Source organism: Sinohyriopsis cumingii, chromosome 15 (genome assembly GCF_028554795.1).
Source record: "Sinohyriopsis cumingii isolate HCF-2022 chromosome 15, ASM2855479v2, whole genome shotgun sequence".
In the NCBI taxonomy this organism is placed as follows: Eukaryota; Metazoa; Mollusca; class Bivalvia; order Unionida; family Unionidae; genus Sinohyriopsis; species Sinohyriopsis cumingii.
In genome coordinates this window covers 131,120,921-131,143,965 of record NC_142975.1, presented here as the reverse complement: position 1 = coordinate 131,143,965, position 23,045 = coordinate 131,120,921, and the positions used below count along the sequence as shown (strand labels likewise).

General features: G+C 34.5%; 1 protein-coding gene across 2 annotated transcripts in view; it reads left to right on the top strand.

The window, feature by feature from the left end:
• The window catches only part of LOC149782786 (transmembrane protein 208-like), a 38,229-nt gene that overhangs the window by 7,501 nt on the left and 7,683 nt on the right, over window positions 1-23,045 (top strand). For both annotated transcript variants that reach the window (XM_089934296.1, XM_089934297.1), the window contains 3 exons: window positions 4,928-4,987; window positions 11,051-11,154; window positions 17,961-18,045. In XM_089934296.1, the coding sequence (XP_089790422.1) occupies window positions 4,928-4,987; window positions 11,051-11,154; window positions 17,961-18,045 (249 nt within the window). The remainder of the gene's footprint in view (window positions 1-4,927; window positions 4,988-11,050; window positions 11,155-17,960; window positions 18,046-23,045) is intronic.

The window sequence follows — 23,045 nt, the reverse complement described above, 5'->3', positions numbered from 1 at the left end:
TGAACAGCAGCTCATAACAAATGTAAATTTTTTTAAAACTTGTGGTGAATTTCTTCTTCAAACGTGTTACCTGATCATTATATTTATCTATATTATACATGTTCATTTTCATATTTATAGATTCTATGGGTAATTTAGTAAATAACATTAAATACTAATTTTCTTTATAGTTGTGGGTTTGTACTATAAGATGAGGTCATTTTAGTGAACACATTACATAGCTTCAAGATAATGGGTTTGTACTTTAGGATAAAGTCATTTCGTTTGGTAAGCATGTTATTGTGGCTTTTTGACCTTGGAAGTTGTAATCTCAATGACAAATTCAATGGGATACCCTCTCGGATAAAGGACCTGACCTTGTTTGCAAGTAGAATATTATATAAATGATTATCTAAATCTCATTCTGGGTCTGAAGCTGTCTTAGTTTTTCATATAATGGATGCTAACCTGAGAATTACTTATTCTTTGCATAAACATCAGATATAGAAGAGACAAATAGTCATGTTCATTTAAGTTGAGAGGATTTAATATATTTATTTTAATTATTCATTGGAATTACAAAATGCTCAGACCTTAGAATTTAGTAGCTGTTTTGGAATTACTGTGAATTCATTTAAAGACATTTTGGAATATATCTTTATGATACATCAAGGGTATTAGCACATCAGCACAATAGATTAGACTTCATTTGGAACACCTGGAACTAATTAAGGATAGTCGATACTTTAAGACATGTGATATAACTTTTTAGGACTTTTGGGATTTCATTCACCATAGTGTAAGTTTTTTCACATTTGTTCACTTTCTTTTAGTGAAATAAATTCTTTTTCAGTTTTTATGGATTTTGCCCTTTTCTGTTACGTAGGTTAAGACCACTGAGTCATAACACTTTAATAATACCTTAGGATTTCTACCACTACCTAACAAATCCAGCCCTCAAAGATGTACTTTAATGCATGGGTTGCTAGTGTGGTTTCTCGACTCTGGGAAGTCATATAATTAATAACCTTATAGTGTCGTGCTGGTGATGTCTGTGCTATAAAAAAGCTACTATTGTAGCAGCTATTTAAGTTGATGCTGCTGCATGTGTTTTGCTATATAATTTCCACTAAAGTCTGATACAGGTAAGTAAGCTAATTGAGAAAGACAAACCAGCATTCAAACTTATATGACTGGTTGAGTAACTGATCTATTATTTGGTTACTTATATAAACATTTGCAGGGCCCTAATGTCAGTAGACTTTTCTTTCTGCAGCGACATCCATCAGATTTTTGTAGGAGATTCTAGAAAAATAGACACCTCAGCTACATACTCCAGCAGTGGACAGAAACATTACAGGCCCTGATAATGTTGAAACCCTTCTCATTACAGATGGACTGGAAGTCATTTAATGATGCACAGCAAGTAGAAAACAGTTTATAACTTGCACCATGACTCCCACCATTCATACATAGGAAGTTTGTCTCTCAAAGAGTGCTGATACCAAACAGAACTATGTAACAGGACACAGCAGACAGTAATAGGACCCAGCAGACAGTAATAGTTCACAGCAGACAGTAATAGGACACAGCAGACAGCAATAGGACACAGCAGACAGTAAAAGGACACAGCAGACAGTAATAGGACACAGCAGACAGGAAAGCAGTCCTATTCATACAATACATGCAGAGGGCCACAGTTCTCACAGACTATTGTGGACAAAATGGAGAGAAGGTGCCTCAGTTTCTCTCCACAATAGCCACCTTACAACAACAAATATTGACATTATTATGCCGCCCTTATTAGTTGTGTAGCCAGGTGAAAACTTTTATTTTACATTGTCAGATAGGATCCACAATGATCAATGGTCCTGGCAAGTGGTTTCAAAGTGCCTTAGTATCATGTTCGGTGTCCCCCCCCACCATCCAGGGTCCTTTTAGATAATGTTGTCCCCCAAGATTTATTTAGTGCATAGTTCTTGCAGCAAGGAATCTTCTTCCCCGTAAGGGTAGTTGAGATTGTTTGCAACATAAAATTGCTGAGGTTTAACTCAAGACTTAATGATCTTCCTGGTCCCAAAGACCAATGACGCTCTTTGACCAGTCATAGATGTAAGTGTTTCATTTCATCCATGCACCATGGTTCAAAATGTTAGCCACAAGGGGGGCAAATAACACTCAGAAAAGAGCCTCTGCTGTCAGTGTAGATCAGCAATCTTTGTCCCAGTTCTCAAATCTTCCATGAAGTTCCTGTTATTTATTTGTGAGACAGGCAATCATTTTCATTCCATGGATCTTTAGGCGTATTATTGACAGAGTAATGACTTACTTCAGGACCATCTTAATGTTCGTCACATTCAGTTACATTCTTTAAAAATACAGTTGAGTTGCATTTTAAATCAAGACCTGAAATCCCATGTTACACTCCTTCTTAGTCTTGGATTCCTTTTGAAGAAGGAAAAATGAGATATCCCAACTCGACATTTTACACACTTGGGTATGGCATTCAAAAGACATCTGAAAAGAGTATATATCCCTTAGGTATGTCCATTGAAAATCTTTTTAAAATATGGTTTCATTTCTGGCACGAAATAGTCTCTCAGTCAGAGAATTCCTTCACCTGCTGGAGGTTACTCAATCTAGCAGTGGACCTCATTTTCCTTAGTTAATTTGTATTATGTTTATATGGACATGAGCACAACAGGGTGAGAGTGTACATCTCCTTTCATCACTCCAGGTGGCCATTTGACAGTGGCTTGAACAGAGTCAGTTGCATATTTATATCCAAGAGATGAAAGCCATTAGAAAAGCATCCCATCGGTGGCAAAAGCTACCTGGAAATGACATGCAATGTATCTGACAACTCCACTGTAGTGAATTATATCAAAAGGCAAGAGGGAACCAAATCCCCAGCCCTATGCATTTGTATTTGGGATTTTCTAAGTTGGTGTCATTTGTGACAGATCCACTTACTAATTTGCCATATTTCAGGCAGAGTAAATGTATATATCAAACTCTGTCCCGATATAGACAACTAATACAAAAGGCCAACTAATACAAAATGAATGGTCTCTTCATAATTCAGTTTTCAGGTGCATATGTACATGCAGGGATTGACCACTGGTGGATCTGTTTGCAACAGAGGCTGAATATAAAACTGCCAACCTTTGTCTTACCATTCCTGGATCCAAAAGCCCGGGCAGTGGATGCTCTTTTGATGTCCTGGATTTAGACTTTTACACTCAATACCTCTGATTCAAAAGGTGCTGCAAAAAACAAGAGAACTGGAGTGTCCCATAATCATGGGAAAATCATGGATAAAGAACTTGATAACTATCAGTGAAAATCACAAGGAAAATAGAGATATTTCCTCATGTACCCATGACAACAGGTGTTTAACATGAATTCAGAGCTATTGATCATGCACATATGGATCATGTTAAACAAGTCTCCAAGCACAAGCAGTTCTCAAAGCTCGTTGATGAGAACCAGTTAGCTCCAGTCTTGATAAAAGGTTACCATTCCACATACTCAAACATACTGCATCATCATAGAAGAGAGATTAAAGAGACAAAGCAAAGATCGTTCCAGTCTTCTGTTAAATTTTGATTTCACTTGCCCGAAGGTACTGGCCCTGAAACCAGAGTAAAATCTATCTTGATTGCTCACCTTGCTGAATAAAATAGCATTTGAACTGCTATCAAGAGCTTCATTGATTCCTGGTTGTATTAGCTACACCAAACAGAATCAGTTAAAGACATGCCTTGTTGGTTGACATGCTACATTTATAGTTTTATGGAATTGTTCAGTGTTAATCATGATGGTCACTGCTTTCATTTCCATGAACAGGGTCCTGCTCATTGGCAATTTGTCTTTTTTGGTGAAACCTCTTTCTAGCTTCAACCCTTCAACTTGAGGTTTACAGGACCTGGCAAGGGCCTAAAGTAGTTCAGAGTGAGACAGTGAGGGAGATCCTGTCTGTTCTTACCTTTGAGAGCTTGAAAAGATGTTATCTCAGTGTTTGCTCTTTAGTCTTGGATAAGATGTGTTATCCATTCTGTATACAGAGAATTAACTCCAAATCTTACAAACTATTTATTCTTTACAGCTGATGGAGTCAGGGCAGTTACAGCAAGTATTGTATTCTATCTAAACTTGCATGCCATAGGATGGCTGTTGGGGTCAATTTTCTCAAGCTTTTACCTAATTGATATTTTATCCTAGAAGGCTCAGTTGGACTGATCATTACAGCACAGCAGGCTATGTTCCAAGGTCATTAGGCAGCTTCTTAAGGACACAGCTTGGCTAATTTCACTAGAATTGTGGGAGGCAAAATTTTTCCTTTTCAAAAAAATCAGTCTGGGCATACAGAGTATATACTCTTGCTAGGTTCTCAATCTAAAACCTGTCTTACATACCTTAAAGAACTAGAGATGGTCTGTCCAGGGCAAGTAGTTGTAACTTCCTCTGCTCATACCTATTTTCCTAAGGTATTAAGATTGGGTAATGTATTTGAAGAAACCAATTTTTCTAGGGAATTTTTTTGTTTGTTGGTGTTACTCCCCCACTCATAATATAGCTAGGCCTTCCCAGTCCCAGTTCTGACATCCTAGTTATGAGAGTGTGCATTCTGCTCAAGTAGTAAAAGAGGTATACCCAAGAGCTGGCACCAGTCCCAATTTCAAGGGGAGATCACCCTGTCTGCCATTTATTTGGTCAGGCAACATTTAGCCCATGTAGCTAAATATTTTAGCTGGGAGGGATAGATTTTTGAAGTAGTGGTAGTACTTCTAAGTTATTGTGATCAGGCAACAAAGAAACATTTCACTAGAAACATATTTCACTTGAAAAGTTAGTTTCATTTACAATTTGAGTGGAAAGTAATGAATACAATTTTGATGGTGTACCATGACTATTTCTTTTCTTATAATTTTATTTCTAATTACAGGCTGCATATCTTTTACTGCGGTATATCTTCTTCTATGACAGCTTTACAGCATTGTATATAGTAAGTATATTACAGCATTGTATATAATAAGTATATTGCAGCATTGTACATTATACATTATATTACAGCAATGTGTATAGTAAGTATATTACAGCTTTGTATATAGCAAGTATATTACAGCATTGTATATAATAAGTATATTGCAGCATTGTACATTATAAGTATATTACAGCATTGTGTATAGTATGTATATTACAGCATTGTATATAGCAAGTATATTACAACATTGTATATAGCAAGTATATTACAGCATTGTATAGAGTAAGTATATTACAACACTGTATTTAATAAGTATATTACAGCTTTGTACATTATAAGTATATTATAGCATTGTGTATAGTAACAGGGTTCGTACGGTCTTTGAAGGTCTTTGAGAGTTTGGGAAAAATGAGGTAGCATTTTCAAGGTCTTGAAAGTTTGGGAAAATCGAGCATATTACCCTGAGGTCTTTAAAAGTCTTTGAAAATTGAAATAAACCTAAAAATTTGTAATTTCTTTCCAGAATCACAAATAAAATTATCCGAGGTTGTTAGATTCGGATGTAATCTAGTTATCGTGGTTATGTTCTTTTGATGACCCGTTCAGTTTCATTGCCGCTGCAATAACAAAAGAGGCTTTGTTTGGCCATCCAAAGTTGGCCTCGGCGGCGACTTCAATAACACATGCACTCTTCATCAAAGCAAGACGGCTACACACTTCATCAAAGGAAGTCAGAAATAAAATTGCCTAAGGTCGTTAGCTTCGGATGTAGCTGGTTTTCCTGGCTTCTTTCTTTTGACGAATCATTCAATTTGATTGGACGAGTCCATCAGCTTTGGCCAGTCAAAATGTTCATTACACTAATTCACTCTATGTAGAAAGTGCGCAAAAGTATTACGCTCGAGCATTCAAAATTTGTTCAGTCGATTTACATCTTCAGTGTTTAAAAATGCCAGGTCTTTGCTCTTTCAACGATATCTGGCTTGAACAAGAGAAATACAAGGAATGGCTGCAAAAGGATAAATTATGTAAACGAAAGGCATTTTGTACATTGTGTAAAAAGACGATCAACTTGTTTTCAATGGGAGAAGGAGCCCTTACAAGTCATGCCAAAGGTAATTGCAAATTAGTAACTACATACTGTTCATTTAGTGGAACAAAGATGCAGAAGTATAAGCTATTGGTAGTTTTGGGAAAAATAATGGTAACTCATTACTTTTTGGGTATAAAATAAGATATTGTTTAGTTTGATGATTTGGGAGATACGGCAAAAGAGGGCCCATTTAAATTTACTTATACCGTCGGTTTATTTAACATGTTTGAGGGACAAAAATCATTTTCAAAAATTTTTTTCTACATAATAATGTTCCTTGGTTTAATATAGAAACATCCATTGTAATAAATTCAATTCACGGATAAACAGTTTCAAAGTGCGCATGCATACACTATAGTAGAGTTAAGCAAGAGTTGTTGTTCTTGAATTGCGAGTGAAAAAAATGGCGTTAACGTGTGCTGTGAAGCTTTAACTGTAGGATGTCAAGTCATTTGATTAGGCAAATAAAAAAAAAGAATGAAAAAATGTGTTTCCAGTTGACGGAATGTCCCCGTTTCTCATTGCCAACCGTCGACCTTTTTCCCTAGTGGTATAAAAAAATTTTTTAAAAAAAATCACATTGCCGAAATTGATTTGTGTATCTATAGTCTGACTATACATCCCCGTTTGTTTGTACCCCAATATTTTATTTCACTTTTTCAGAAGCCATTTTTTAAATGGTAATTTGTGTCTAAATAGCGTTTCTTACTAGTATGTAAAACCGAATTAAAAATTACTTTCATACATCATAAAGTTATTAGTTTTCATTTAGATTCATTAAAATTCTTGCAATGATAATTAATTTTGTTTTGTTTCTTGGATATAAGCACCAACAAAATAAAAAATCTGCAGAACAAGTCGCACCAGAAAAAAAAGCAAATATAATAATGCATTTAAAGCAGTGCTGATGTCTGTTAAGAGAACAATTTATTTTGTATTAAATCTGACACGTATGTTACATATTTCTGAAAAAATAACAAATGTTAACCTATTTTCCAGATCATTATAATGCTATTTTAGGAAATTAATTATAGTTTGACTTTAATCAGTAAACAGTATTGTAGTATTTAGCATTCGTTGTTTTCTCATATAACCTGTATACACAATGTTAGCAAAAATAGGTCTTGGAAATCTCTGTTTGTGGTCTTTGAAAGTTTGGGAAAAGTCTTTGAATTTATCATTCATAGTTCAGTATGAACCCTGAGTAAGTATATTACGACATTATGCATAATAAGAATATTACAGCATTGTGTATAGTAAGTATATTACATGCATATTCAATGTCACTAGTGTTTTCATTTGTTTTCCTTCCTTTGTAAATTTCAAATGCTTATTCAACCAGACATGGACTAGTTTGATTGGAAAAGGATAAGACAAAAAACATTAAGTTTTGACATTATTATTAATTATTTATATAATGTCACAGTGCCATCATATTATTTGATACAATTACCTACTTCAGAATTGTATACCTTTTTGAAAAAAAATTGGAGAAAGGTCTTGGTATTAATGGAAGCATTTGTCTTTGTATCAGTCAAATGTTTAAGTTAAAGCCCTGTCTGTAGCATATCTATAATGTCATTTAATTACCTGGCTGTTTCTGTGTATTCAGTTTGAAGCACCCTCATATTCATTGATGGGCAGAGTCACAAATATCCTGAACTTTACCAAGCAAGTAGGTTCATATTCAGATATCTTTTGTTGCCCTCAGATCAGTGATAAGACAGGCTCACAGTATGAGTTACCAAATGAAATTATTTAGTTCTGACACCAATATATTTATGCACAATAGGTTATTATATGTATGCATAGCAGGTTATTATTTGTAGGCATAGCAGACTATATATATATATATATATATATATATATATATATATATATATATATATATATATATATATATATATATAGTGTGACCCCGCTATAGCGCGCTCCGTTATAACGCGAATTCGGATATAACGCGGTTGTGGCGTGGCTCCCGAAATATCATATACATGTATTTTTCTTGTGCACAAAAAAAGTCTTAAAAAGTATGAGAAAAACGTAAATTGTTTGCTTATCATTTTGGGGAAGAGATCACGTATGAATAATGAGATGATGGTGGCTTGGCTCCTGAAATTTTACATGCATTTTTTTCGTACACAAAAAAGTATTTTCTTTTTAAAAGTGAGAAGAAGAAAAAAAATGCATCAATTTAAGATGATAACTGTGCTGATGAAGCACGTATTTTACTGTCCGCATTTATTACCCCCACCCGATGCAATTTCTTGTTGTTGTTGTTGTTGTTGGGGGTACATTTTCTTCAGCTAACTGACATGGTTGCATATAACACGGTTTGGTATATAACGCGGTTGGGTTTTATGGCTCCCAACTACTGTGTTACAGCGGGGTCACACTGTATGTATATATATGTATATATATATATATATACATGTAAAGAATACAAATCATATGGAAAATAACAATCCTTTCAAGTGCATTGGATCCAGCAAGGGATCATGTGTGTCAGGGATTTGATTAATATAAATGCAGTAAACTGACAACAAACAGTGCGAAACTAGTATCTAACTAGCCTGAGTGCTTTCAACTCATTAAAAGACTATTCAGTGAATTATTTTTATTTTTTAAGGAATCTATGCAATATAAGATTGATACGAATTGTAGTTTTTTCAGGTGCTTTATTTGAAATTTGCAAGTAACTAAAGAAATTGCTAATTCAGTTTTCTTCATCTGACATTTGGTTATATGACCAAGATGATTGAGAAAATGCATGTATGAGGTGGGGATACAATTATGGAGGGAATGATTTTCCCAAGGAATTTGTTTTTATTTTGTAATAAACAAAATTTAATTATTATGTAAACTGAGTGATGAAAGATCTTGGAAACTATCATTTTGAAGCACTATATTGCATAGCAGGAATTTATCTTACCACAAAAATGGCATTTTTGAGTAAGGAAGGAAATGCTGTTCTTTTTTTGGATATATTTATTTGCAACAAAATAATATGAGCTGAAATGCTGTTAAAGTGCCCCACAAACTAACATGCATCTCTGATATCCAATAAATATAAATTCACATAGTATTAGAAATACAGACAAACCAACTATTATGCTTTTGGCAGAATCGTTAGTCATTTTTCACCAAATGACATCTTATGCTCACCGTATATGGATTACACTTTCACAGTACATTACAAATTAAAATGGGCCCAGAGTGGCAGAGTGGTCTAGCACTGGGGTATCATGTCGCAGACATGTAGCATGCTGTCCCACCCAGTCACATTATCCTGACACCAGGCCGACCAGTCCTAACACTAACCTCGTAATGCTGAGTGCCAAGTGAGGCAGCTGTTTGTACCATTTTTGTAAGTCTTTGATATGCCTTGGCTGGGGATCGAACCCATGACCTCCCGCATCCAAGGTGGGTGCTCTAACCACTAGGTCACCGGAGCGATGTGAAAATAGAATAAGAGCCAATTTGTCCATCATGTATTTTCCCAATTTTCTGTTAACAGTAACTGTATATGACCCATTGCTGAGAAAACAGATGGGTTTCTTTAAAATGAAACACTGCCTAGCAGATTCATCATATTGATAATCAAGTTAGTTTGTGGACCAGTCTGTAGTTTAAAGAAAATGGTGCCAAATATTAAGTATTTTGACATATAGATCCAGGTTAGTAGTACAAATGTCCATTTTTCATACAGTGTACAGTAGTTATGGTATGAAATATATTAGCTATGATGTTGTAGCCTCAATGAAGTTGGGCTATTAAAATTAGTATTAGTAATATATTGTTATGAGTCTATTCTTAAAATAAGTAACAGAAAAGAATGAAGACAACAAGCTTTGTAAAATTTAACAACTAATTTATTTCTTTAGACTATACAAAGTTATTAAAAAAAAGAAGAAATAACTTTAGGTATTACAAATTAAATCCAAATTGGAATCCAAGAATTAAAACACAATTCTATCAATGAAAAGTTCTAAGTGAATCATAGTTCAAATCCAGATGAAAATCCAAGATGGAATGTGATGACATATGCAGTAGTCATCGTTGTACTGATGTGTCAACAGTCTCTTGTTGAATCACAGAAAATATTCCAGTTTTTGAATTTCATATAAATTCTGGTAAATGTCCTTGTCCAAGAATTAATTTAGAGCACTTTCATATTTCCAGGATAAACAATCACTTGAATTCAATAATTGTAAGAGAATAAAATTTCAGCCCCAAACTGGATACAACATAAAACAAGTTGACATCTGTTCTCAGGTGTTAAGGCATGACTGATAGAATTCTTATTGTAACATCAGTTATAAGACTAACTTTTTTATATCTGGCACTGATTGGTATGTGGCACTGTTTGGTATCTGGTATTGTTTGGTGTGTGGTACTGTTTGGTATCTGGTTCTAGTTGGCTAGGGATCACTCTTCTGGATTCGTATATTCAACATGAGAAATATCACAAACCTGTAAGATGTTGAAGCGAAAGCCATCATCTTTTTGGATTTGCATTTAGGATGCAGTTCAGAAAAAGGACCTGCCAGTGCAGAATATAAGAACAATGCAGTCTTTCATTGCATGACTGTTTAAATTACAGGACATCAGAAGTAGCGCTTTGATTGGTACTTTGCCATTCTTGTTTGTATGACAACATTACTTACATAAAATTTAAATTGTGTTATGAATTTTCACTTTTATATTAAATTACTTGATGTAAGCCAAATTTTATATGATCTTATTGTTGAAGTATTTTAATTGATACTTTTGTCCATTTTATCTGTGATCTGTAGTAACTGAAACTGTTTTATTCATAACCTACACTATTAACTAAGAATGTGAGAAAAATAATCCTTCTTTGAACATCATTCTTGGATTGGAAGATATCAGCCTCATAACTGTGTAGACAAGTACAAAGTCTGAAGCAAACCTCAGACTTTTGGTTGAATTTTCCAGAACATGTGAAGATTTAATCTTTTGTCTTGCAGACCCTGTTCCTGTGGGCAGTTGGAGTTAATTTTGGCAGCTATAAATTCATGTCCAGCATGGCATCTGGAGGTATTGATCTCAACATGGAGGCTGGGATGGCAGAGTGAGTCATTGTTAGCTTTTGTCTTGCCTTTATTTGCAGGAATGCAATATAATTTTACTTTCTTCTTTGCTACAATAGGGTTAACAGTAACAATTACATGTTTCAATTTTTAAACGTTTGAAAAGTCATGATATATACAATATATACTACAGTGGTCATGGCAGACAAACTACAGGATTCACTAACAGGGCTTCAGGATTCCTTTTTGAACCATTTCGTTCTTTTAGTATGAAGTTTTAACTAAAGGAGTTTAATGATATACAACATAAATCCGATATAGATCAATACAATTTCGGCCTGCATATTCAGTGCAATGAAAAAAAATCATTTTTTGCACTAATAAAACTAATTATTTAAGAAAGTGAAGGGTATTTTTGGATAAGTTCTACTGTGAATGAATTTATTTTCATGGATATCATATTTCTTGGTTTGGTTAAAAAATACATATGCATGGGCACTAAAATGATGGATTTGTCACTGAAAAAAAATAAAAAACCATTTTGTGATGATACACACATACCAGCATCCTGTTGCACATATTTCGTGTTAATGGAAATTGTGTACATTACTCTGGAATGACTAATGTTGGTATTGTATTTGAAGTATGTGAAAAGTATATAATGCTTCCCTTCCTGTTAGGCTCTGTAAACCTGGAGTTAAGACATTTGCATTTGCTGGGCTTTGCTTACTTCATAGAAGATTCAGCTCACCTTGAATCAGAGCTGCATTTCAAAATTCATCTTAAAAAATGAATCACCCTTATACACTGCTTGACTTTTGCTAGCAAAATAATTGTGTTTTGCATTTTAAAAAGTTAAATCTGAGAAACATTGCTACAGATCACAAACTAGCCAGTAATATTTACAAAGAGGGCTTAAAGGTCACTGGCCACAAATATTGTACAAACATGTGATATTATTATAGTCATTACAAAAAAATCAGTTGTTATTATATATGCACACCATAAAAATGTTTAATTATTCAACAATCTCCATAAACAATCAGTAGTTTCCACATTCCAAGAATGGATATGACGTACATTTATCCCTTCTATTCAACCTAGCCATTCAAGTGTTTAATTTCCCCACGTAAATGTCTATGTGATATATCTTACGATCGTGCTTTTGTATAGCAAATATGGTGCACTGTGATGCATATCAATGTAACCAAAGGAGTGATGATGGGACAAAAGGGTTCTTCTTTTTCCAAAAGACCCTGTTTACCTGAAGAGAAGGGATTGAAGCTGTGGAATTGAATAGGGTGAGGGATGGGAAAGTTGTACCATTTGTTCCAGATTATAGTCAATTCGGCCCAAATACAATTTGGCCCAATTCGAAAGACGATTTGGCCCAACTTAATAATTTTTACAAGTTCTTTTTCTTCAAACAAGCAGTAGATACTTATTAATATATATATATATTTTAGTAGGGCAAAATGTTTTGTACAGTTTTTATAAGTTGTAAAATATAATAGGTTTTAGGAAAAATTGAACAAATTTAAACAAACTAAACTATCTTGATGTTCTTTAAAAGAAAGTAAACATGCTTCGTAAGGTACATATAAATAAGAGAAAACAATTTGACGACCACTCTGGTGGCCTAGTGGTTAGAGCGCCCGCCTCCGATGTGAGAGGTCGTGGGTTCGATCCCTGGTCGAGTCATACCAATAACTTATAAAAATGGTATTAACAGCTGCCTCAATTGGTGCTCAGCATTAAAAGGTTAGTGTTAGGACTGGTCAGCCTGGTGTCAGGATAACGTGACTGGGTGGGACAGCATGCTACATGTCTGCGGCATGATGCCCCAGTGCTAGACATCACTATAAACTGCCACACTGCATACATCGTAGCGATACGACTGAATATTTTCAAAGCTGCTTAAAAATCCAAATTACATGCACAATTTGACATATCTTGCTCATTCTAATTAAAATATTTATATACATTTACTGTTTAATGCATAACGAAATATATGCATCTGTACAACAACATTCTCAATTTAAGTCTTCTGGTCAAGTTATCAGTATTGATTTATAAAACAATCATACTTAAGATGTAATATTCTACAGAATATGTATGCATTTTTCAAAGAGTAGCAACACTGTACATGGGATATTATAACATGTATTTAATTTTACGCTTCAGGTTGTAACTCTGCTGTATATAATATACACTTGATTGCACATGAGAGAAAGAGAGAGAGAGAGAGAATAAAGCTTAGTATTTTGTCAGTGTTTAGGTGCTGCAATATGAAGCTCTTACCAGTTAATTTTATTGTTTGTTTTTATTTTTATTTTGTAAGTTGATGTCTTAGTGCCTGCACACATAAACTGAAAGCTTATCATTACTAGTCAAAATCATCAATCATTAATGCTCCATTATTCCAAATGAAATAATTTCATGTATAATTTGTGCCCCCCCCCCACTGCATGGTACAATAAAATAGATAAAGAAAACACTTTAAATGAAAGAAACTAATCTTGCATTGTTATCATTTCTTCCTTCTTTTTTCATCATGCAAAATTTATTAAAGAAAAAATGTATCCACGAACTTGGTATATGTAGTGGATGCTGGCTGGCTTAGTGTGTATCGCTTATGTCAGATAACAAAATTTCAAAAGAGACAAGAATATCTTCTGATTGATTGAAAAAGCACCTGCCATTCACTCAATATACCGTATTTCATGTTATTTTTCGTACACAAAAAAGTAATTATTAATTTCAATGTACGAAAAATTATATGTAAAATAAATAATTATCATTTTGTGGTAATTACCATGTACAAAAAATAAAGGGATCATACCTGACAAGGCCTGTGGAACACACAACACTCGACAACTTAAGGTACAAAACTAATGTACAAAATCGGTCTCATTCTGCTCAACTCAAGAAAAAATCTTGTTATTATGAGAGAGAGAGAGAGAGAGAGAGAGAGAGAGAGAGAGAGAGAGAGAAATAGGAAAATAATCTTTATTGTTCAGTTACCTGTCAGTTGTGTTATTCTTTATGTAAACACTACAAGGGCACTATTATATTCCATTGGCAATTAAAACCTGAATAAATAAATCGTTTTGGTTGTAATTATGAGTACCATTATCACTGTGCCACATGGCCATGCAGAGGTAATATACATGCTAATTAAATACGCTTGACCTTTAGCTTGGTCTTTTCCAGTAAATACTGGATTAAAGACCAGATTCACCTCTACAGATCAAATTAAGGAGGCTCTACATAGGGAAATGAGGCTACCCATGGGGTATTGAAAATATGTACGACAAGTCTATTAGCTCAAGAAAAATATTAATTTACTGATACTTCTTCTGAAACCAGTTGAAAAAAGGGCAAATGATTTTAAGGGAGAGAGAGAGAGAGAGAGAGAGAACAACAAAGCAGTGTGTATATAAAAATATTTTTGTATTATAAACATAGCATGTTATTTTCAAGGAGATAATTTGTGATCCAACGTTGGACGAATGCACAAAACAAATACAAAAACATGATGCAATGAAACATTCATAATTGAATTCTTACTGGTGACTTTGCAGTACCAGGAAACTGGCTTATATCCTTCATATCTTTGCTGTAGTCCAGCTTGTCTACTGCAGGCTCAGGAAATTTGTCAGCAACAATGGGCGCCTTTTCAACAGTATCTTTGGGTATGATGGCATTATCTGCTGCATTAGTATTTGATTTCTGCAGTTCAACATCATCTTTTACATTGGCGATCTTGGTAACTGAAGTAACAGACAAGTGATGGGTTTCACCTTTGTCTTTTCTGGGCCATCCAGGTCCAATTTTCTGTCTTTTGTTTGGTGGTTGAGTGCATTTAGGTGGTGGTGGGATAAAAGTCTCTCCTTTTGGCAGGGGTTTGAAGAAACTTAATAATGAAGACATGCCCAAGCATGAACAGACCAAGATCTTTGAAGATATTAACTACCGGTATATATAACTCGAACTCACGGAGTTAGTGACTTTTGCATTTATGATTAAAAGTAACTGGGTTTTTATAGTTTTTTACTGCATTACTATATTGAGCCAATAAGATTAATTGCCAAATGGTCTGTGGTCTTTGCGTCTTCCTGTATTGAGATATTATTATTTTTACTGGATAAATAAACTAAAATGGCTTCTGAAGTCGTTTTCAAATGCGCACTTTGCTTTGTTACACCGACTGACGTAATCAAGAATGCTCATTAATGACGCTGTCCAGCTGTTGATGAAAGCAGTATATATTGTAATGACAACAACAGAACAAATACATCAATCATTATATTTTCTTGCCGATATAAAAGACGAAGAAGGTCAATAAAATGAATGTGAATAGATTCTCAGTTAACAAAACAGTTGCCCTTTCTGAGTAAGCTGAGCAATGGGCTTTCTACACACTTATAATTGGTGAATACTTTGGAAATCTTTCTGCACATTTAAAACTTCAGCACAGAAGGGGCATTTTTTGGATTTCTTGGAATTATTGGAATTGAAAGGACTTTTAGGAAACAAGAATTCATTCACCATGCTGTAAGTTAATTTAATTCTTTCACTTCTGTATTTTGAGAAATAAATTATTTTCAGTTATGCAAAACTTGTTTGTTTTGCTGTTTCTTGTTGCGTAGATTAAGACACTGGAGTCGTAACATGGTATTGATGGCAAAAGTAAAAGATCAATGAGCAAAATTAACATACATGTATTACTTACCCCGCCTGGATTCATGTTTGGTGACACACTCCTTCTTCAAAATATCTCAACCAGTTGAACATGCCCAAAGTTAGTCATTACTCATAACTTGCTTAGCAAAACAATACCCTGGTCATTTGATGTACCTAAATCAAACTTTGGTATATTTTTGAATCCGTTTGAAATGGGAACCTGTCTTCAGTTTTAACAAAATGAAATAAAAATAATGGATAAATAAAAAATAAAAAATGCAACTAAAACAATGATTTTATCTCTTATTCTAGGCTGTAAAATTTAAAGGGCTGTACTTTTTTTTATCATATTGGCAAAAGTAAATCTTCACAGAAGATTGTTTTATGTACAAAAAATAATAGGATGATCGAAGAAATATTAAATTTTGTGTACAAAAAAATATGATTGAATTAATTAATTATTATTTTTATGGTTTGATGGTGTACGAAAAATTAAAGGGTATGAAAAATAACATGAAATACGGTACATTATAAGGTGCAAAATGACCAAGATTGCATTGTATCCAGGTAAACTATATGATGGTATCTCACAAATAAAAATCATTATTTGAAAATACAATCACTGTGAGTGTAAATGATAATCTTTTCACTAGCATGGGTTACAAAAGTATTATTAAAACAAGTTATTGTTGTATGTACTATTTTCCCTGCAGTCATCAATGCCAGTTTGTATCAGTTATGACTACATATGGCAAATAAATAGAAGCCCGGGTGATGAATAAACACAGCTGGCAGTGAGCGATAAACTCATTGCTTAAACTTACTGACAGAATGTCAAATACAAAGATTATTTTATTACAAAGCAAGCCAACCCCTGAAACTGACTTAGGATTCTTTTAAGTGTGTCAATTTTTTTTGATTAAGTTGGACAACATAAGGAAGCCAACTTTGGTTCCTTCTGATTCTTTTAAGTGTGCTGATTTCTTTTTTTTCTGCAAAGTCAACCAAAATAGGGAAGCCGGCATTGATTCCTTTTTACTTGTATTAATGGGAATTTTGAAAACAAATTGAAACAATGGAATAGTTTTTAAAGTGACACAATCTAGTGCATCATGCACGCACCAATATAAGGCTGAACAGTAAATTAGTTTTCAATAGTTTCATCTAAATGTTCCCTATCCATAATCTATATTGTTTTATTTTTTTACAACAAGAAGCATGTACTTCATCTTGTGGGGATAAATGTCCTTCAGTTCCAGTTGGCATCCTCTGTAGGTGGGAAATCGTAGATAAAGGAAAGTAACAGCATTGTATACTTCTATTTTGAGTAATTACATTATTATTTCTTCTTTACACTTGATAATTTTTAAAAATTCTTTTTGTCTGAATATAGCTACTTTTAATCATGTAATGCAAATCTGATGTAAAAAAAAAATGTTTGAGTATGGCCATTGACCTTTGAACATTTTCAATGAAGGCAGCAAAACTTTAACACACATCTCTGATTTGTCAAACTTCAAAATGAATTGGGATGTTCCACTTTAAAATGAATTGGGATGTTCCGCTTCAAAATGAATTGGGATGTTCCACTCATTCTTAATATGCAGATTGTCCTAATTAATAGGCTATCCTACAGTAGGGCTGAGAGGAATAGTAAACACAAATTACCTTTGCTAATGCCAGTTCTTTAATTCATTTTTGTAGTGGTGGTTGTTTATTGCCAGCTGACTTAATATTTTAATGGCCTGTGTCATAGTTAGTCTTATAAACTGCGCAGGGGTGATTTTGTTCCATGAGCATATTAAGGGTGAATCTTTAGAAGTATAACTCCTTAATGATTATAGAGGCTGTTGGCTATGGGCATATATCATTGTGGCAAGAAAGATATTTTCTTAAATAAAATATATTGGAATTTTGTTTTATAAGCTTGAATTTTCAGTCGAGTTTTGTATTCAGAAATCATATTTTTGTGTGATATGTGATCTGGCTGATACACTGGGATCAGTGCAAATATGGCTTATTTTTTTAATTTATGTCTATGTGCTGTAGTTAGAAATAATTTCAAGTGTTTTAAAAATAAATTATGTCAAAACAATAAAGAATCATATAATTATTGTTAGATTAGAGCAAGTATCAACTATCTTCTGATTTTCTATTACAGGCATGCCAAAGATGTTATACTTGTCACATGTATTGTGCAGTCAGTTAGTTTGATATCAAACTACTTCTGGTTGTTATGGTTACTAGTAAGTATATATCAGTTAAATATATCACCAAAGCATGCAAGTACTACACACATCTATCATATGTGTCATTTTGCCATTACTTGCATTTCGTTTGGAAAAGTAAATTTCCTGACTAAAATCTGACAAGATGACGGTAATTCAACTCCTAATGAACTGGTCCATAACAGCAATTCAATTACGTTGGATGTGTAAAGAAATTTTAATTTTAGTTTTAGGTCTGTACTTAAAGGATTCTTAACTAGATATAAAATCAGTGACATGGTTTTTTTCTTCAATTTATTCATACATAACAAATTAGTGTTTAAGAAAAGAAGTGGACTTTCTATGTTCTCATCATAATCCTCAGTTTGTTTTCACAACTTTCAGTATGAAGACGAGTTTGTATTTCTCGTCTATTTTAGCTCAGTTTTTATTGTTATAGTTTTTTGTGTTTGTTTTGATTTTAATATCTTCTTATTAGAGGTTTTTCAAATATATTGGCACATTACTTGGTACTTGGACAACCCATTGTTGCAAGTGGACAGAAAAAAAAGAGAAAATATAATCAGAAGTTAGGGCACAAAATGTTATTCAGGTGACATCTATTTTAGAAGTGAACATTTAGGAGAGATATCCCCTCAACTCTTGAAATGAGGAGGTCGTGATATGTTTACAAATAGGGGTATTGCATGGGGATAAACAAAGTAAACAAAGGTAGGAATTGCTAATATTAGGTGTGATTTACATGCATTTGATTGATTTTTGGGTGCAGTTTTGATTAATGTGAATCTCCATTCCTAGAAAATACCCGGTTACCTGCCTGACATGAATCCCACATCCTAGAATACACCCAGTTACAGGCCTGACATGAATTCCACATCCTAGAATACACCCAGTTACAGGCCTGACATGAATCACACATCCTAGAATATACACAGTTACAGGCCTAATGTGAATCCTGCATCCTAGAATATACCTATTTACAGGCCTAATGTGAACACCACATCCTAGAATATACCCATTTACAGGCCTAATGTGAATACCACATCATAGAATATACCCAGTTACAGGCCTAATGTGAATCCCACATCCTAGAATATACTCAGTTACAGGCCTAAAGTGAATCCTGCATCCTAGAATATGCCCGTTTACAGGCCTAATGTGAATTCCTCATCCTAGAATATGCCCATTTACAGGCCTAAAGTGAATTCCACATCCTAGAATATACCCAGTAACAGGCTTTACATGAATCTTGAATCCTAGAATATACACAGTTACAGGCATAACATGAATCCTGCATCCTAGAATATACACCACTCTCTCGATAACTCATGCCCTGATTACTTGCGAACCCACTTATAACACTGGGACAAATGTGGATCTCATTTTTTAAAACCATAAAATACCAAAAGCCTTTATCCCTATTTCCTGAACTTGAAGAAAATTGACATCAAAATTGGTAACTCAAACGTTGATATATCATTCGTTTTATGGTTGATAATGGTAGATAAGACCTGGCAATTTTAATAAAAGTTTTTTAAATTATCAACTTTTAATAAGAAATCATATGATTGGTTACATTTTCTTTCCAAACGACATTCTTAGTACACCGTAATTCAAGGTATTCAAGGAAATTTCAATCAATGAAAATGACACTTACACCTGACATATGCAGTACATTAATATTTAAATACCAATCAAATAATTTTCATTAGGTGAAATTTGTGTTTTAATTCTATCTTTTATTTCCTCTTAAGTGTAACCATCATAAATGCAATGTATATTTAAACCTAAAATGTGTCATTCTACCGTAACAGCTCTATCTGCAAGTGTTTCTCTGAGAACCTAATTAAGTGCTGACCATGTTTTGATAACTGACTTGTGGAAGTGTTTGTTTAAAAGCTGGCCTCCTTTGCATTATTATGTTAATTATGTCTTTTGAATAAAAAAAAATGAAGTGGAATAAAAGAAAAATTAAAAGGCATGCAAATCCCTCATAATAAAATCTAGCGACCCCAGTCGTATGTTGGGTAAATTTTCTTCAGTTTTCAATTGAACCCTGTTATAAATGTTATTGTGTATGTAACATAATTAAACTACCTTAAAATAACTGACTAATTCATAACTGTGCTCAAAGATAGCAATGCAACAAAGGAAAACGAATACTTCGTAAAAGAAAAGCTTGGTTTCACAGATATGGACCATTGTGGGCAAGTGAGTTTCAGAGAATTCCTAACTGGCACTTAGAGATATCCGCATGGATGATACAAAGTTTAACTGTTACTTCCAATGAAATGGTGACATCACTATTGTACTAAATGAACAATAGAAAAATTGATTTTTTGACAGATGATTGTCTCTCGAAATACATGTAGCTAGTTTTTTAATAAAAAAGAATCTTGTTTGGTGTTGTATCAACTGTTAATCTACTTGCTACTTTGACTCCCAACTGGCACTGTACTATTAAGTACCATTCCGGTAACCAAACTAATCGACAAAACAAAAAGCAGCGATGTACTACACAGATGTTTTAGCGTACACAAGAAGGTTGTTGAAACCAGTTTGAACGATCTTTGACATGTTGGTCATTTTGAAAATAAATGCTAATTATACAGAACAATGAACAACTTCATTAGAAAAAGCGTGTTATTAACAATTATTATTGACGTGATTGTAAAATGAGCAAATTGGTCATTAAACAGCCCAGTTCCCTATCCCTATCTCCCCTCCCCCCCACGGTTTTCTTGAAGTCAAATATTGTCAATTTTTTTAGGTCCCTCGGTAAATTGCGCTCTCGCTTATAGTGCAGTCTATGTTTGTAGACCCTGTTATGCACGAGATATCAGGGGAGAGGTGTACCCAGTTACAGGCCTGATGTGAATCCCACATCCTAGAATATACCCAGTTACGATGCTTATAGTTTTATTGTTTCATTTACTTAAGATTCTTTTAAGATAAAATGTCCACATTCTTTGTATTCTTATAAAATGGTTTGCTTATGTAAGAAAGTCAGATTGATGCTATATATGACATTATTAGGCATGTGTCATGGATGCTTGTGTGGTTTTCATCCTCAAAAAATAAATTTTGCAGCTTATAAACAGTAATTTGAAATAATTTATGCTTTTTCTAATGATATAAAGTGTTTGTGAAAAGACTGTATCACTCTAGCTATACCATTGTTTTTCCCAGCACTATTTCTATAAATAATCCATCATATGTATGAATGTGGGATAGGGAAATCATACCCTCAGAATCAGAATTCTAAGGTAGCATATCCAGTAAGATTCCTTTTCTTTCCCGGTTTTGTAACTTCATTTGGGGTTGTGAGCATTTGCAGAAAGTGTTATATCACTAAGAAGAAGTGTTCTGTGACTGGGCTTCTGTGCAACTTCTTTGTCATCCAATCAGATCTATGAAGGTTGATCCTTTTGTGTAGCTTTTCAATTTCTTTGACATACTGAAGGCTACAGATCTTACATGTGACGAGATAAATTACATTCTCTGTTTTGCACGTTTTGTTTGGACCATGTATGTTTAGTTTTTCTCTAGTCACTGTGCTAGAAAATGTTCTGGTCTCTATCATATGTTGATAGGTTTTGCACCTTTTATCACCACAGGGGCCAGATTGACTAGCGTGGTCATGAATAGTGATTGGCATTAGCTTTGCCCTGACTAGGATATCCTTGAGGCTTTTTGGTCTCTGGTAGGCTACTACAGGTTTGTTTGAGAGGATTAATGACAAAAGACCTGATTGTGGATGCAAGCCAAAGGGCTAAACAAAAATAAACGCGATGACCTGTTCAAATATGGAGAGAAGGAAAAGGCTGATAGGATACTATTTATCCTGATCTACCATCCAGACAGCCCCAAAGTAGGTAAAATCATTGGGAAACACTGGCCCATCATGGAATCATCTGATGCACTAAAGTTAATCATCAGAATGTCTGCCAACCCCTCTTATACACTGGCATACAAGAGTCAAGGCCTCAGTTCTTATTTTTGATGAAGAGGAAGTTATCCCTTCCCTTTGTCTTCTCTGAAGTTGAGAAAAATCCAGGAATTTTGACGAGAGTCTATCTGCCAAGACAATAGACCAGGGTAATTCTAAAGTCCTTCTTCTTTTTATATGAGAGCATTCTTTGCAATCTCAATGGTATAAAACCTGTTCCAGTGCCGCATTCACAGATCTTCTTGTTTTAGAGAAGAACTGCTCTGAGGTCATTCTGACCACCTGCTTCTATATAGTGGATAAAGATATTATGCACACCACTATGAAGCTTGTTAGCAGTATCGTATCCACGTCTTTGTTGTTGGATTTGGCATCGCTGGAAATTTTTCAAGCTTGCAGACAAGGCCAGCAATGTACATCCTGCCCTGATCCTGTGAATCTCTGTTTAGATCACCCCTGCTGTTCCTTGGCAAGATACACATGCAGAGGCAGTCAGTTAGTGAACTGCCCCTTCATCTCTCTGCGCAGCAACCTATGCCTTATACATCGTCTCTGATTCAACCTCAATGATGTGATGACCAGAGAGAAGGAGATATGGGATTATTTGCTGCTCAGCCCAAAAGCCAGCTGCAGTCCCAATCCTATCCATGAAGACAATCTGCTAATCAGTTTCAGAGCCAATCATGTCAAGGTGATAGAAAACAAGCTTCTTTACCCCACACCTCCGCTCTCTCACTGTTGACTCGTGTCCCAGACTGGCCATTGACAACTATCCAGTAGGCACCCAACTCTACAGCATTGGATCGCAAGTGGGCAATCTAAATTGTCTCAGATGGGCTTCTGTTCTTGTTTTACAAACCTCCTTCCCTGTTGTCCTCTCCATTCCTGATGGTAGTACCTTTGGACTTAGTAAAGGACACTTTTTTAGCAAGAGATCTAGAGATCTAGAGGCTCATTGAGAAGTGGGCAGTGGAGATTGCTTGGAATCCACAAACTTCCGATTTTTCCTCCAAGCTTTTTTTGGTTAGGATACTGGGTTAGGTCTACTAAGTATAGTTCTTATGAAGTT